Source organism: Oncorhynchus clarkii, chromosome 1, assembly GCF_045791955.1.
Source record: "Oncorhynchus clarkii lewisi isolate Uvic-CL-2024 chromosome 1, UVic_Ocla_1.0, whole genome shotgun sequence".
NCBI lineage: Eukaryota > Metazoa > Chordata > Actinopteri > Salmoniformes > Salmonidae > Oncorhynchus > Oncorhynchus clarkii.
Genome location: NC_092147.1, coordinates 47,655,740 through 47,671,153, shown reverse-complemented (window position 1 = coordinate 47,671,153; position 15,414 = coordinate 47,655,740). Strand labels below are relative to the sequence as shown.

At 42.2% G+C, this 15,414-nt stretch overlaps 1 protein-coding gene across 1 annotated transcript in view; it reads left to right on the top strand.

Moving 5' to 3' along the window:
• The window catches only part of LOC139416446 (testin-like), a 30,247-nt gene extending 18,024 nt beyond the window's left edge, over nucleotides 1-12,223 (top strand). Inside the window, 4 exon segments of the mRNA XM_071165064.1 lie at nucleotides 2-187; nucleotides 4,683-4,898; nucleotides 6,167-6,325; nucleotides 11,023-12,223. Of these exon segments, the coding sequence (XP_071021165.1) occupies nucleotides 2-187; nucleotides 4,683-4,898; nucleotides 6,167-6,325; nucleotides 11,023-11,214 (753 nt within the window). The 3' untranslated portion in view covers nucleotides 11,215-12,223.
• Nucleotides 12,224-15,414: the final 3,191 nt, after the last annotated feature.

The window sequence follows — 15,414 nt, the reverse complement described above, 5'->3', positions numbered from 1 at the left end:
TAGACCCGGGGCTGGGGGTGCACTTGGGCCAGCAGGACCAGTTCAGCCTGGGACGGGGGCTGGGGGTTACCCTGGGGCTGGAAAGGGTGCACCAGAAGACATGGGTACTGCTGCCACCACTACCGCTGGGTCAATGGGCACTCCGGGAGCCCCTGGATCTCACCTGGCTGGGCCCTGTGGACAATACGTAAGTGTGAGAGAGAATTGTGAATGACTGTAGTGTTAGGCAACTTTGTGACTAATATGTTGTATCTTTGTATCTACTGTAAATGTTGCCATCTCATTTTGAGATTAGTTTGAGATGGTGTAGACTATTGTACATCAGAAACTATAAACCTACAAGTTTTGAAAACGCACAGAAACCTATAAGAATTCATGTTTATTTTCATTCACTATAGTTGTGGCTGCCCATAAGGTTATGGAATCACATTGTGTTCATAACATGTGGTTTAAGTAGTGTTGTAATCAATGACTGTATATTGTTGTAATCCACTATTATTTTGGGCTGAGTCCTCCCAAGGATTTCCATTGGGAATTGTTTTGCCTGTTGCCACCAGCAGGGGGTGAGAGGAGCATAGCGATTTGCGTCTCCACTCCCCTCGACAACACTTGAAGAAGATGCCTGTGACAACTTTTACTGTTTCTCCTACTCTTTTTTAATGTTTTATTTGTTCTTTTAAACAGGTATGTAGTGTACACAAGCACATTGTCTACTGAAAATGTTAGTCAAAATGGTTATCTGAGTGAGAGTTACCTTTTTATGTTGAAATTGTAAAGTTTAAATCTGTAAATTGATTGAGGGAAAACTGTTAGCGATCTTGACATAGAGATGACGGTTTGTGGTTGCTAGCCCATAGAATAACAAGGCTAGCCTATAGAATAACATAAGAAAAAATGGCGGCAGATAATATTCTGTTTTTTAATTTATTGATTTAGCTTTAGCTCCTCTGAGGTAATACTGTAGTTTGATTTCTACTCGTTTCTATGGTCTAGGCCCTGACATCTCCCCATCCAAGTGTTATATATTACAGAGTTATATTTTTTTGTTTTAACTCTATACACTAACGCTATCCTTATCGTTAGCTGGCTCAGTATTGAGATGACTACTGGTTTAAGGTTCATTTAGCTATTTAAAGGCATTTTTATTGAAACATAGTAAATGAGATTAAGATAAATACTGAGAAGGTATATTTTTAAATACAAGTCAATGCATTAGCTAGTATGACTTTTAAATACAGAGGATATATTATGTTAAAATACGTCTTAGTCTTTTACAACCTTTGACTGAATTATTAATGTTTTGCAGATTCATGTTTTGGCTCAAACGTTACAGTCCTAAAAAAAACGTCTGGAGGGCAGCCATGCAACCAGGCCAACAGTTCCACTACAATGGCAAGAGCACTTTTGTGTGGTTAAGATCAGGGTTTCCCCAAACTTTGTGCCAAAGCACTACAGAGCTGATTCAAATAATCAAAGCTTGATCATGAGTTAGCACTACACAGCTGATTCAAATAACTAACTCATAATCGAGCTTTGATTATTTGAATCAGCTGTGTAGTGCTAGGGCAAAAACCAAAAAGAAGTGGAAACATCTAAGAGCAACAACGGCTCAGCTGCAAAGTAGTAGGCCACACAAGCTCACAGAATGGGATCGCTGAAGTGAGTAAAAATGGTCTGACCTTGGATGCACCACTCACTACTGAGTTCCTAACTGCCTCTGGAAGCAATGTCAGCACAAGAACTGTTCGTCGGGAGCTTCATGAAATGGGTTTTCATGGCCAAGCAACCGTACGCAAGTCTAAGATCACAACGCCAAGCTTCAGCTGGAGTGATGTAAAGCTCGCCGCCATTGGACTTTGGAGCAGCGGAAACGCATTCTCTGGAGCGATGAATCACGCTTCACGATGCGGCAGTCAATTCTGGGTTTGACAGATGCCAAGAGAACGCTACCTGCACGAATGCATATTGCCAACTGTAAAGTTTGGCGGAGGAGGAATAATTGTCTGGGGTTGTTTTTCATGGTTTGGGCTAGGCCCCTTAGTTCCAGTGGAGGGAAATCTTAACACTGCAGCATACAATGACATTCTAGATTTGGGAAGGCCCTTTCATGTTTCAGCATAACAATGGTCCTGTGCACAAAGCGAGGTCCATACAACATTTGTTGTCGAAATCAGTGTGGAAGAACTTGACTGGCCTGCACAGAGCACTGACCTCAACCCCATCAAACACCTTTGGGATGAATTGGAACGCAGACTGCGAGCCAGGCCTAATCGTCCAACATCATTGCCTGACCCCTCTAATACTCTTGTGGCTGATTGGTAGCAAGTCCCCGCAGCAGTGTTCCAACATTTAGTGGAAAGCCTTCCCAGAAGACTGAAGGCTGTTAGATCAACAAAAGGGACCAACTCCATTTTTGGGAATGAGACGTCCGACAAGCAGGTCTCCGCATACTTTTGTAGTATATATTGCAATATATAACTTTTCCATATGGGTAGTCCTAAATCAGCATGTTGTTAGTAAATCATTATTAATGTACAGTACCAGACGAATGAGTAGGTGTCTCTAAACTTGTAAATTTTTTGGTATTTTTGTTCAAGTCATCAAAACTATGAAATAACACATTTTACAATTGGCTCATTAATCCCCCTCCTCTCCCCTGTAACTATTCCCCAGGTCGTTGCTGCAAATGAGGACGTGTTCTCAGTCAACTTACCTGGTCCAATAACGGATAAATAAATATAAAATGTTGTAACCAAAAAAGTGTTAAACAAATCAAAATATATTTGAGATTCTTCAAAGTAGCCACCCTTTGCCTTAATGACAGCTTTGCACACCTGGAATGCATTTCTCTTAACAGGTGTGCCTTCTTAAAAGTTAATTTGTGGAATTTCTTTCTTCATGCGTTTGAGATGTGTTGTGACAAGGTAGGGGTGGTATACAGAAGATAACCCTATTTGCTAAAAGACCAAGTCCATATTATGGCAAGAACAGCTCAAATAAGCAAAGAGAAATGACAGTCCATCATTACTTTAAGACATGAAGGTCAGTCAATGCGGAAAATGTCAATAACTTTGAAATCTTGTTCAAGTGCTGTCACAAAAACCATCAAGCACTATGATGAAAATGGCTCTCATGAGTACCACCACAGGAAAGAAAGACCCAGAATTACCTCTGGGACTATCATTTATTTTTCAACAGAACAATGACCCAACACACCTCCAGGCTGTGTAATGGCTATTTGACCACAAATAAGAGTGATGGAGTGCTGCATCAGATGACCTAACCTCCACAATCACCTGAACTCAACCCAATTGAGATGGTTTGGGATGAGTTGGACCGCAGAGTGAAGGAGAAGCAGCCAACAAGTGCTCAGCATATGTCGGGAATTCCTTCAAGACTGTTGGAAAAGCATTCCAGGTGAAGCTGGTTGAGAGAATGCCAAGAGTGTGCACAGTTGTCATCAAGGCAAAGGGTGGCTTTTTTGAAGAATCTAAAATATTACATGTTTTTTTTTATTTGTCTAACACTTTTTTTGGTTACTACGTGAATCCATATGTGTTATTTCATAGTTTTGATGTCTTCACTATTATTCTACAATGTAAAAAAATAAAGAGGACCTCTTGAATGAGTAGGTGTGTCCAAACTGTTGACTGGTACTCTGTGTAGTCACCTTAGGGAAATGAACTACATAAAGCTTTTAGAACTTTTATAATTCAAAAACGTCAAATACTGTCATACCGTCAAAAATGTAAACACTATGGTCATATGATATTTTGGCCAGACCTCCCAGCCCTACCCCCTGCCCCTCGCCCGAGCCATTTGATAAATGAGGGGTAATTTCTACGATTGTTTTCCCCCATCCAATGCTTTTAAATCTATGATGGTGGAATGAGGGAGTGTACATAGAGTGGACTAAATCAAAGAGCCGGTATGCACTTCCTCAAAATAGTCCAAATGAATCTAAGATCAATCAAGAAATCTGTCTTTTTTTTTTTTTTACTTTTTTTGCCAAGGAGGTCTTAGTTACGCAATTTTACATCTATGTTTGGTGAAGTATTTCTCAAGTGAAAAAATGTGCATGAAAAATAGTCGTCTCCCATTGAATCACAACAAACACTTCATGGAAGAATCCCGTCATAATATATACGCTAACCGTTTCTACTGGGAGGAATGCGACAGGCTTAATTCCCAGCAGAGAATCGTATCTGGTATTTTAGATATAGAACGTAAATTCAACAGGCCACAAGATGGAGCCAGGAGTAAAAATATCAATCCCTTTTTGCCGGAAAGTTTTGTACACTTTTGCATGGTGATTTGTTTATCGTGGTTTAAATGCACAATTTTTCCATCTAACAGAGATTTGCCTCATGCAAACCCCTGTCTGTCTTTACCCGTCTCTCCCCATATGCAATTAGTTATTCAAACTGAATGAACATTTTGATTTATGGGCGTTGTCAGGCAGTGTCTTAAACTGCATAATGATAACAATGACTATGATTTAAGTGTATAATGGCATAAAATAATAGGATGGGTCTATGCTACAGAGCCATTGTTTTTGTGAGGGCATTGCTAATGAAGGTCGCCTCCCCTCCTTTTTTATCTCCTCTCCTTCCCTCTCCTCCTTCCTTCCCACTCTCTCCTTCCTCCCCTCTGTTCCTCTTACCCCCCTGCCCGTCCTCCAGTCGTGCCACCAGTGCCTACTGCCCATGCGTCAGGGCGAGCCTGCGGTGTACGCAGAGCGTGCTGGCTACGACAAGCTGTGGCACCCGGCCTGCTTCGTGTGCTGCACCTGCTCAGAGCTCCTGGTGGACATGATCTACTTCTGGAAGAAGGGACAGCTCTACTGCGGACGCCACTACGGAGACAGCGAGAAGCCCCGCTGTGGAGGCTGTGACGAGGTGAGGGATTTGAGGGGGAGGCAGGGAGGAGAGAGGTGAGGGGGGGAGGCAGGGAGAAGAGGGGTGAGGGACAAGGGACAGCTGCACTCGGATGTCACTACGGAGACAGTGAGAAGGGGGAAGGTGTGACAAGGCGAGGAGGGATGGGGGAGGACGGGGGTGTTAAGGGAAGAGAGGTCAACAGGAGAGTAAGATTGTTATTCACACACTTTATGTAGATTCAGGTGTGTAGAGAGGAAAAAACTGCAATGCTAACAAAAATATATGTACTGTAGGGAAGAGTGGGGTAATTGAACCAAAGTGGTAAGTTGAGCCACCCTTGTTTCTAGGAAACCATACACAAAATGCATAATTTGACCACATATTTAGGAAGAGGTCATCGTTTGATGGAGTCTGTGAAGTTAGAAACCACAACGAAAAAATGTTATGTAAAAAGTTAGGTAAAAAAAATAAAAAATAATTCACCAAGTCAAATGAATGTATTGTTTGAGGTTGCATGATCCTTGTATCTAAACCAATGTAGATCATTTTAAGATTGTACTATACATCAATTGGCGTCTCTATAAACTTCAGTATGTGGTTCTAAACCTAGCGTGAATGTGCATCCTTGTAGCTGTATGGGCTAATATAGTCAAAATGTTTACCTTTGGGTAAGTTGGGCCAATGGCCATGGGGTATGCTGAGCCAATGGTTGAGCCAATACCATGTTGAGCAAACTGAAGTGTTTTCTTCACAGGTGTAATGCAAGGCATTATCGCTGGGATATGATGTAATAACAGGGCCTGGTCTATGTTAAAGGTGTTTTTAAAAAGTACAAAGTCTTTGTTAGGGGTTAAGCCTGTGAATAAAGATACTTAAAATGATTAAAAGACAAACTATTTTGATTCCGTTGAATTGTGTTTGGGAAATAAAGATTGACATGGTTTTAAAAAGGCAGTGGTAATATTTAATTCCGTACAGAAATGTGTAGGCGGCTTAACCTAACCCATACCCCATTTTTCGGGAAAAGCTATGTTTTCAAAACTTTAAATGTTTACATGAATTCTGATTTATTTCCAGGGATACACAACATCCTGAAATATAGGTAGATATCTTTGTTTGAAAGAATACTATATTTCCCTTCACGGAGTGATGCTGAATGTAAAGAAATGGCTCAACCTGCTTTGTACTCCCCTAATCTATTACTCTGGTTTTCTTTATTGCTCTTGTGTGTTGAATTAACTGTATCATGTGTGTGTGTGTGTGTGTGTGTGTGTGTGTCTCTACAGCTGATCTTCAGTAATGAGTACACACAGGCCGAGGACCAGAACTGGCACCTGAAACACTTCTGCTGCTTCGACTGTGACTGTGTTCTGGCTGGAGAGACCTATGTTATGGAGAACAACAAGCCTGTCTGCAAGCCCTGCTACATGAAGAGCCACGCAGTAGTAAGGACAGAGAGGGAGAGTGTGTGTCAAATCAAATGAAAGTTTATTGATCATGCACACAGATTTGCAGACAATATCGCAGATGCAGCGAAGACCTTATGTTTCTAGCTCCAACAGTGTAGTAATATCTAGCAATACAATAACAATACACACATAATCCAAAGAGTAGAAAAATATCAGAACGAGCAATGTCAGAATCCAGAGTATAAATATATACACAGAGTATACAACACATTAAGAAGACATACTCTTTCCATGACATAGACTAACCAGGTGACTCAGGGTGAAAGTTATGATCCCTTATTGGTGTAAATTGTTAAATACACTTCAATCAGTGTAGATGAATGGGAGGGGATAGGTTAAAGAAGGATGTTTAATCCTTGAGATAAGCATGGAAGGTGTTCCTAATGGTTGGTATACTCAGGATATGTGAAATATATACAGTACCAGTCAAAAGTTTGGACACACCTACTCATTCCTGGGTTTTTCTTTATTTTTACTATTTTCTGCATTGTAGAAGACATCAAAACGATGATATAGCACATATGGAATCATGTCATAACCAAAAAAGTGTTAACCAAATCAAAATATATTTGAGATTCTTCAAAGTAGCCACCCTTTGCCTTGATGACAACTTTGCACACTCTTGGCAAGGAGTTCCGACAAATGCTGAGCACTTGTTGGCTGCTTGTCCTTCACTCTGCGGTCTAACTCATCCCAAACCATCTCAATTGGGTTGAGGTCGGTGATTGTGGAGGCCAGGTCATCTGATGTAGCAATCCATCACTCTTTGTCTTGGTCAAATAGCCATTACACAGCCTGGAGGTGTGTTTTGGGTCATTGTCCTGTTGAAAAACAAATGATAGTCCCACTAACTGCAAACCAGATGGGATGGCGTATCGCTGCAGAATGCTGTGGTAGCCATGCTGGTTAAGTGTGCCTTGAATTCAAAATAAATCACTGACAGTATCACCAGCAAAGCACACCCACACCATTGCACCTTATCCTCCATGCTTCATGGTGAGAACCACACATGCAGATCATCCATTCACCTAGTCTGCGTCTAACCAAAATATGTGTAATTTTATAGTTTTGATGTCTTCACTATTATTCTACAATGTGAAAAATAGTAAAAATAAAGAAAAACCTTTGAATGAGTAGGTGTGTCCAAAATGAAAATGTCTGGTCTGGTCTGGTCTGCTCTGGTCTCGTCTTGTCTGTGCAAAAAAAGAAACATCCTCACAGTCAACTGCATTTATTTTCAGCAAACTTAACATGTGTAAATATTTGTATGAACATAACAAGATTCAACAACTGAGACATAAACTGAACAACTTCCACAGGCATGTGACCAACAGAAATGGAATAATGTGCCCCTGAACAAAGGGGGGGGGGTCAAAATCAAAAGTAACAGTCAGTATCTGGTGTGGCCACCAGCTGCATTAAGTACTGCAGTGCATCTCTTCCTCATGGACTGCACCAGATTTGTCAGTTCTTGCTGTGAGATGTTACCCCACTCTTCCACCAAGGCACCTGCAAGTTCCCGGACATTTCTGGGGGGAAATGGCCCTAGCACTCACCATCCGATCCAGCAGGTCCCAGACGTGCTTAATGGGATTGAGATCCGGGCTCTTCGCTGGCCATGGCAGAACACTTACATGCCTGTCTTGCAGAAAATCATGCACAGAACGAGCAGTATGGCTGGTGGCATTATCATGCTGGAGGGTCATGTCAGGATGAGCCTGCAGGAAGGGTACCACATGAGGGAGGAGGATGTCTTCCCTGTAATGCACAGTGTTGAGATTGCCTCCAATGACAACAAGCTCAGTCTGAAGATGCTGTGACACACCGTCCCAGACCAAAGCTGTTAGTGTCTTAACAACCGTTCCACAGTTGTTTGTTCATTAATTGTTCATGGTTCATTGGACAAGCATGGGAAACGGTGTTTAAACCCTTTACAATGAAGATCTGTGAAGTTCTTTGGATATTTATGAATTATCTTTGAAAGACAGGGTCCTGAAAAAGGGACCTTTCTTTTTTTGCTGTGTGTGTGTGTGTGTGTTTTACAGGCGGATATACAGTTGAAATTGGATGTTCACATACACTTAGGCTGGAGTCATTAACTTGTTTTTCAACCACTCCAAAAATTATTGTTGTAATCTTGTTAAAGATCTATAGTTTTTGCAAGTTGGTTAGGACATCTACTTTGTGCATGACACAATTCATTTTTCCAACAATTGTTTACAGACAGATTATTTCACTTATAATTCACTGTATCACAATTTCAGTGGGTCAGAAGTTTACATACACTAAGTTGACTGTGCCCTTAAACAGCTCGGAAAATTCCGGAAAATTATGTCATGGCTGTAGAAGCTTCTGATAGGCTAATTTACATCAGTTGAGTCAATTGGAGATGTACCTGTGGATATATTTCAAGGCCTACCTTCAAACTCAGTACCTCTTTGTTTGATATCATGGGAATATCAAAAGAAATCAGCCAAGATGTAGACCTCCACAAGTCTGGTTGATCCTTGGCAGCAATTTCCAAATGCTTGAAGGTACCATGTTCACCTGTACAAAAAACTGTACGCAAGTATCAACACCATGGGACCATGCAGCCGTCATACCGCTCATGAAGGAGACGAGCAAGTCAATTCCAGAACAACAGCAAAGGACTATGTGAAGATGCTGGAGGAAACGTGTGCAAAGGTATCTCTATTCACAGTAAAAACGAGTCCTATATCGACATAACCTGAAAGGCCGCTCAGCAAGGCAGAAGCCACTGCTCCAAAACCACCATAAAAAAGCCAGACTATGGTTTGCAACTGCAAATTGGGAGAAATGGAGAAATGTTCTCTGGTTTGATGAAACAAAAATGGCCATGTTTGGAGGAAACAGGGGGATGCTTGCAAGCCAAAGAACACCATCCCAACCGAAATGGATGGGGGTGGCAGCATACTGTTGTGGGGGTTCTTTGCTGCAGGAGGGCCTGGTGCACTTCACAAAATAGATGGCAACATGAGGATGGAAAATTATCTGGATATATTGAAACAACATCTCAAGACATCCGTCAGGAAGTTAAAGCTTTGTCGCAAATGGGTCTTCCAAATGGACAATGACCCCAAGCATACTTCCAAAGTTGTGGCAAAATTGATTAAGGACAACAAAGTCAGGGTATTGGAGTGGCCATCACAAAGCCCTGACCTCAATCCTATAGAAAATTTGTGGGCAGCAATGAAAATGCGTGTGCCAGCAAGGAGGCCTGCAAACCTGACTCAGTTACACCAGCTCTGTTAGAAGGAATGGGTCAAACGTTTTGGGTAAGTTAAACAATTTAAAGGCAATGCTACCAAATACTACTTGACCCACTGGGAATGTGATGAAAGAAATAAAAGCTGAAATAAATAATTCTCTATTATTCTGACATGTCTTTAAACAAAGTGGTGATCCTAACTGACCTATGACAGGGAATGTTTACTAGGATTAAATGTCAGGAATTGTAAAAAACTGAGTTTAAATGTATTTGACTAAGGTGTATGTAAACTTCCGAATTCAACTGTATATGGTGTGTATTGACAGCATGGACAGTATATGAATAGAAAAGGTGTACAGCAGTAGTTATACTGTATAGGATAAGCCATGACTAGAATACAGTATTTGCATATAAAGTGGGTAAATAGTCTGTAAACTGTTAAAGTGAACAGTATTCTATGTCTCTATATACATGCGGCAGCAGTCTCTAAGCTGCCTGGCGGTAGCTGGCTAGGGACAGTGTCTAAGGTGCTAGGCAGAGTACCAGCCGTTGGCCAGCTAGTGATGGCTGACCAACAGTCTGATAGCCTAGAAATAGAAGCTGTTTTTCAGTCTCTCTGTCTCAGCTTTGTTACACCTGTACTATCTCCGTCTGCTAGATGGTAGCAGGGGGAACAGGCCATGGCTCGGTGGTCCTTGATCCTCTTCTTGGCCTTCCTATGAAGTGTGCCTCCGGTGATTGCGCTGGGCTGACCGCACCACACTCTGGAGAGCCATGCAGTTGCGGGTGGTACAGTTGCCTTACCAGGCGGGGATGCAGTCCGAGCAGAATGCTCTCAATGGTGCATCTGTAAAAGTTTGTGAAGGTCTCGGGGGGCCATGCTGAATTTCTTCAGCCTCCTGATGTTGAAGAGGCGCTGTTGGCCCTTCTTCACCTTGGGTGTCGGTGTGGTGGGACTATTTCAGGTCCTTGGTGATGTGAACACCAAGGAACTTGAAGCGTTTGACCCCCTCCACTGCGGCACCATCGATGTGGATGGGCTTGTGCTCTCTATGCTGTCTCCTGTTGAGGATCAGCGTGGTGTAGGTGTTGTCGCCTACCCTCTGGGTCTAGGACCCAGTTGTACAGGGAGGGGTTCAGTCCCAGGGCCTTGAACTTAGTAATAAGCTTGGGCTCACCATGGTGTTGAAAGTCGAGCTGTTGTTGACGAACAGCATTCTCAAATAGGTATTCCTCTTCTCCAGATGGGATAGGGCGTTGTGCAGTGCTGTGGCTATTGTGTGTGTGCATGCATGTGTACCTGCGTGTGTGTGTGTGATATGATACCCTGTATTAAATGTGTACAATGTATATTGTATACATGATACAACTCTCTGCTACATACTTTTGTCTATGTTGAATATGTGTGTGTGATTTAAACACACATCCTCTCCTCACTCTACAGGTATGTACAGCCTGTCAGAACCCAGTGGAGCCTGAGGCCCAGCGCGTCTTCTACGGGGAGTTCTACTGGCACGCTGAGCCCCAGTGCTTCCAGTGCTCCTGCTGTGCTAAGTGTCTCATTGGAGAGCGCTTCATGGCCATACAGGGCATGCTCTTCTGCTCTGTCGAGTGCAAGAAGAAGACCATGACCTAGAGAAGACTATATGGCCCAGAGCAGCTCAACCTGATGACAAAATTATTCAAGTCTGGTCTAGAATGCGAACAATGGTCATTTCCCTTGACCTCAAACAACGTGGTTCAGTCTGCAACTGATTCTTGCTCAGATCAACTCTGCTCCTGATGACAACCAACCCCAGTCCTGAACTCAGCTAATTTTAGTTTTCACTCTGCTTATTTCCGCTCAAGACTGCAACCGATCATCTGAATAACAGTTGGGAATAACCTCAATATGGTCTGTTTCTCACTTGACATGCAACTGTTTTGTTCTACTGCATCTCAATGAAACTACTCTAGTTTTATTGAGATACATTTTGTTGAAGTCTTGTTTCAGCACACTTTCTTCTTTTTTTTCAGTCACTTATTCATCCAAGTGTAAATCAGCTTTGGATTCACGACTCGGTCTACTACCAAAATAACTACCTTGGGTTGTTCTCGTATCATTCGGCCTGTTGCTTTCTCTCTAGAATGTACGACTGATTACAGACATCCAACTCGAAGCAGCAGTATAATAGCAATAACCTTACAAGAAATGATGCTTTGTGTGCAGTGTTTCTTTTCCGCTAGAAGCAGCTCTTCATTGTTGTTACAGGCGGATAAGTATCTGACTATGCCAAGTGGCTGACTGATTCTCTCCAACACAGTCCTGGAGAACCCATGGGGAACGCAGGTTTTCACAAGTGACACTTTTATGGAAAACATCACTGAAATGTGAAGGTAGGTGATGTCATATCTATGCGATCGACAGAACGTCTTCAAATTACGACGACTCTTGAGGACCAACGAAATGAGAAAGTACTTTTCTTTCTACTGTGGTGTCTAATGACCTGCGTCCTCCTTTCTTTCCTGCTGTCATTTTTTGTATAATAATATTGTCTTCTCAATAATTTGCCATTTGCTTTCCTTTTTGTTTCTTGCTCAGTGAAAAGCACTTTATGATATTTTCTCCTCACGCTCTTACAACCTAATAAAGATTTTTGCCATGATTAGTCCTGTTTGGTTCATACTGGCATACAGGACATAACAGTCAACACTCCCACAGGTGTTAACGACATACCATTTAGAACGTAACCGGTGTACTTGTGAGCGCACGTGTGTGCGATTCAGTTGCCAACATAGCTAGCACACCCAGTGTCGCTAGCAGGCTAATGTGACGAAAAACTCTTTCACACGGGTGGAACAGCAGCTCCGCCACAGAACCGGACCCTCCTCTCCTGGGGGAAAAAAAGGGCTCAGAGTAGCCTTGTTGTGTTTAACCCACTCAGTGGAAGTGGTGCACAATTCAAGGAAGCCCCATTTTCTCTCAGGCCCCATTGTCTTTAGTGGCAGGCGGCCCAAAGCAACGCAGGGGCTTCCCTCCCCATACTGTAGCCTCACCTCTACTAGGCTTATACTTCAATCATACCCTTTCCTTTAATGTCATGCTCCTATTGCACTTTTCACTGTACTGCTTTTCATGCCTATGTCCCCACCCCTCCCCCAGTTGTACTGTATTTTCCTAGGACCTAGGTTGAGGAGAGGTTTTTATTTTCCCTGCATTCTGACATGTAGAGATGATCTGTTGATTTGCCTTTGGTTCTCTCTACAATGAGAGCCAGGTGCATGGCACAGTGCCTGCACTGTTCTCTTGTGAGAGATGGATGATCCCTCATTCACATGTATGTAATCATTAGTTGGATTTACTTTATATTTCCATTTTGACATCTCTGGATTGTGCTAAGAATGCAGGCTCGTCACCATAGATCATAGTCTCGTACATGACTGTATGTGACAGCCAGCCATGCACACTGGATTAACTATATGACTTGCGTAAACTAGCTATGAGTCAACGTCACATGAAGAACCAAGGAGATTAAATTAAAAAAATGTCCCTCTTAAACTAGCCTTCGTGTCTGCATCTTGCATTGCAACAATCAGAGGCTCAGACCCAGATAATAGTCTATTTTTAAGATTGTATCTCGATTCTACTAGCTTTGATATTATTCACTATGTTATTGATCAGCATACGCCTATAAACCACAGCCGAGGACCAACTGGAAATTCCATGGGATATACCTCAATGTGCTCTGTAATAGGAAAGTGAGGCACGTTCTTTGCTATACCATTGATGTGACATGTCCCCACACTACCGTCAACATTTAGTTTCTGGGTATGAAAAGGACTTATTGGCGGAAAGTTGGCAGTTGGTGGCATATCCATGTCATCGGCATAAAAACAATCCAGTGAATCCCATGTGAAGTTCTTTAGGACAGTTTGGCTCGGTTCCTGCCGAGGGCACACTTTCACATTCTATGGTGTTGGTCCATTAGCTCTAACTAACCAGTATGGCCACAGTACATTATCACTCACTTTTTAAGTATATTTAGCTAGCTTTGGCTATGACGCTAAATTCTAAGGGACACAAGGTCTGTGATTTTATACCCCACTTGTTGTCTTGTCAGCTTCCGTTGTGTGAGAGGGATGCAATGTAGGCACTATAACATGCAGGGTAGATTGGGGTCTGGTCCAGCTGTGCCAAGTCAAAGCCAGAGGTATGTGAAGGTCTAAACACTGATACTACGTGAGGAGAAGCAGCAGCAGTCATCTCTGGAACACATAACACTCCCCACACGCATTCCTTCACCCTGGAACGAGAGAGAGATGGAGAAAGAGCGAGATGGACAGTGGATGGGAGGGGAGAGGGAGAAAGAGCGAGATGGACAGTGAATGGGAGGGGAGAGGGACGGATAGAAGAGACACTTTTTAGGAATGTTTTTATGGAAGGAAGAGGCATGGAATGATTATCTACAGTACGTGAATATCTTCAATGGTTGTCATATGCTGAGGTCGGGATATCTGTGACCTCTCTGTCAGTGTATGATTTAACGTTACTGTACTCTGTTTAAAGCTAGCCTTTGACCTCTTTGGCTTTGTGCTCAAATGCAAGTCATCATGATGTGGGCAAAGTGTTCCCCTAAAATGGGTGCCACAGGTAGTAAAAAAACATCAGGGTACAAAAAATGAAACAAAATCATTGGATGGTCTGTCGCACTATTCCCTATGTAATGCAACCTGTACACCTAAGGGTGGGGGACATAGGTGGGGTATGGAAGTGAGGCAGCCTCTTAAAAAGTGATAGATGAAATAGTGACAGACAGTTGAATAGGTTGTCGTTAAAGATAATCATGATCGCTACAGTAAACTGTTTTTAAGTAGTTCCCCCACCCAAAGAATACCCATTTCGCCCCACTTTACATCACAATAACAAGATGGTTTGTGTACAAGATGGTTAGTGTACATCAGTATTATGACTTCAGACCGTTACTAACTTTCTATATTTACTCCCAATTACTTTCTCAATTTCTCTCCCTCTCTTTTTCTACCCTCCCTCTTTCCTCTCTATCTCACACCCTATCTTTAGAAGTTTGGTTCCAGGGTTTGGCTCAGGCCGATGTCCAGATGGAGCCAGTTAGTTTCAGTGTGTGACCCGGGCTCTCACATTATATGGCATCCAGATTCCTCACATGGTTTATATAGAATCCAGGTTAGAGAAGATAGAAAGCCTAGGAGTCCTAGGCTAGGATATGCTGACCACACCGTACCATTGCATTTGGGTCTCACTCACTCACTCACTCACTCACTCACTCACTCACTCACTCTCTATCGTAGGCCAGTAGGGGGCCCTGTATCCTGTGGATAAATTCACTTATACCAGTTCCCACTGTGTTTTTGAGACCTGGCTGGCATTGTAACAAAACACAGTGGTGGAAAAAGTACCCAATTGTCATACTTGAGTAAAAGTAAAGATACCTTGATAGAAAATGACTAAAGTGAAAGTTATTCAGTAAATAGAGTAATACGTCTAAAAGTATTTGGTTTTAAATATACTTGAGTATCAAAGTAAATGTAATTGCAATAATATACTGCAAAAGTAAACTTATAAATCCTGTAAAATTGCAAACCAGAAGGAATGGGGGGGGGTCCAGGGTCACACTCAAAAATTATTTACAAAGGAATAATTTGTGTTTAGTGAGTGTGCCATATCATTGGCTGTAGGGATGACCAGGGATGTTCTCTTAAGTTTGTGAATTGGACCATTATGGATTAAAACGTACATTATTTTCTTTAGGAATGTAGAGAAGTAAATGTAAAAGCTGTCAAAAATATAATTTGTGAAGTACAGATACCCCCAAAAACT